This window comes from Salvelinus alpinus, chromosome 10 (genome assembly GCF_045679555.1).
Source record: "Salvelinus alpinus chromosome 10, SLU_Salpinus.1, whole genome shotgun sequence".
NCBI lineage: Eukaryota > Metazoa > Chordata > Actinopteri > Salmoniformes > Salmonidae > Salvelinus > Salvelinus alpinus.
The window spans coordinates 71,588,331-71,590,457 of record NC_092095.1 but is presented as its reverse complement, the minus strand read 5'-3'; the positions used below and the strand labels follow the sequence as shown (position 1 = coordinate 71,590,457).

Below are 2,127 nucleotides of genomic sequence, written 5' to 3'. Positions count from 1 at the left end.
TATATAGGGTAATGTGTGTATATTGGGTAATGTGTATATAGGGTGATGTGTGTATATTGGGTAATGTGTATATTGTATATTGGATAATGTGTGTATATTGGTTAATGTGTGTATATAGGGTAATGTGTGTATATTGGGTAATGTGTGTATATTGGGTAATGTGTGTATATTGGGTAATGTACTGGTGGCTCCTCTTCCTGACTGTCTCATCTCTTTTTGTTAATCACATCCTTGATGATTCCACGTTTCTAAAACGGCCTGTGATGATGACGACACATAAGAGCAGAAGGTGATGCAGCGGGTTCCATTCCAAATGGCACTCTATTTCCTATATAGTGCACTACTTTAGACCAGGGCCCTATATAGTGCACTACTTTAGACCAGGGCCCTATATAGTGCACTACTTTAGACCAGGGCCCTATATAGTGCACTACTTTAGACCAGGGCCCTATATAGTACACTACTTTAGACCAGGACCCTATATAGTACACTACTTTAGACCAGGGCCCTATATAGTGCACTACTTTAGACCAGGACCCTATATAGTACACTACTTTAGACCAGGGCCCTATATAGTGCACTACTTTAGACCAGGGCCCTATATAGTGCACTACTTTAGACCAGGGCCCTATATAGTACACTACTTTAGACCCGGGCCCTATATAGTACACTACTTTAGACCAGGGCCCTATATAGTACACTACTTTAGACCAGGGCCCTATATAGTGCACTACTTTAGACCAGGGCCCTATATAGTGCACTACTTTAGACCAGGGCCCTATATAGTACACTACTTTAGACCAGGGCCCTATATAGTGCACTATTTTAGACCAGGGCCCTATTTAGTGCACTACTTTAGACCAGGGCCCTATATAGTACACTACTTTAGACCAGGCCCTATATAGTCCACTACTTTAGACCAGGCCCTATATAGTGCACTACTTTAGACCAGGGCTAACAGATTATAGGGTGCCATTTTGGACGTAGCCCCAGTGATGCAGGCCGCACCTTCGTTCAGTTTCATCCAGTTGAGTTCGCTGAAGAAGGGGTGCGCTCGGAGCTCGTCGCAGGACCCGTTCTTGAAGCCCAGCCTCTGGTCCACCGTCTTGCACAGCAGCGCCTCGCAGATGGACTTGGCTTTCTCACTGAACTTCTCCGGATAGGCCACGGGGTCGTTCAGAATCCGCTTCTTCACTACTTTGTTCTCCACCTGAATGGATGACAGCCCATAGAGTTGGACAGAAGGCACATCTATCCAACCCTCTATGTCTATGTGCCTCTATGTACCTCTTTGTGCCCTCTAACTAACTCTATGTGTTAGCCCTGGGTTAGGTTACACCTGACCAGCCCCACCCAGTACATAATTCATTAGCGTTACCTCTGTCAAGCCTCTGTGTGCGTCACTCATGGCACAATATTCCCTGTTTAGTGCACTACTGTTGACCAGGGACCATAGGGCTCTGGTCTAAAGTAGTGCACTCCATATGGAATAGGGGGCCATTTGGAACAGAGGTAGACAGAGGTGAGCTGTGACTGAAGAAAGCAAGATTAAGACACAGAGAGAGAGAGAGAGAGAAGAAGAGAGAGAGAAGAAGAGAGAGAGAGAGAGACACACACACAGAGAAGGAGAGAGACAGAGAAGGAGAGAGAGAGAGAGAGAGAGAGAGAGAGAGAGAGAGAGAGAGAGAGAGAGAGAGAGAGAGAGAAAGAGAAGGAGAGAGACAGAGAAGGAGAGAGAGAGAGAGAGAGAGAAGAGAGAGAGGGACAGAAGGAGAGAGAATGTACAGTAGAGAGAGGATAGTACAGAATAGAGAGAGAGAGAGAGAGAGGGAGAAGAAGGAGAAGGAACAGGAGTGAGAAGAAGAGAGGAAGGTAGAAGTCACCTTCTCTCCTCGGGTTCTGAAAGGTCCCTTGGCAGCGATGAACTCATACAGTGTGACCCCAAGGGTAAAGTAGTCCACTGACCAGTCATACTCCTCCCCTTTCAGCAGCTCTGGGGCCATGAACCCTGATGGGAAGAGGTCAAAGGGAACAGTAGTGTCCTCTGTCTGCGTCCCAAATGGCACCCTATACCCCATATACAGTATATAGTCATCTACTATTGACCCCCACTTTATGCTACATGCC

General features: G+C 46.6%; 1 protein-coding gene across 1 annotated transcript in view; it reads right to left on the bottom strand.

Moving 5' to 3' along the window:
* Nucleotides 1-2,127, bottom strand: part of grk1a (G protein-coupled receptor kinase 1 a) — a 12,803-nt gene that overhangs the window by 4,719 nt on the left and 5,957 nt on the right. The window contains exons 5-6 of the mRNA XM_071330910.1: nt 1,884-2,008; nt 1,009-1,210 (exon numbers count right to left, since the gene is read on the bottom strand). Coding sequence (XP_071187011.1) covers nt 1,009-1,210; nt 1,884-2,008 — 327 coding nt within the window. The remainder of the gene's footprint in view (nt 1-1,008; nt 1,211-1,883; nt 2,009-2,127) is intronic.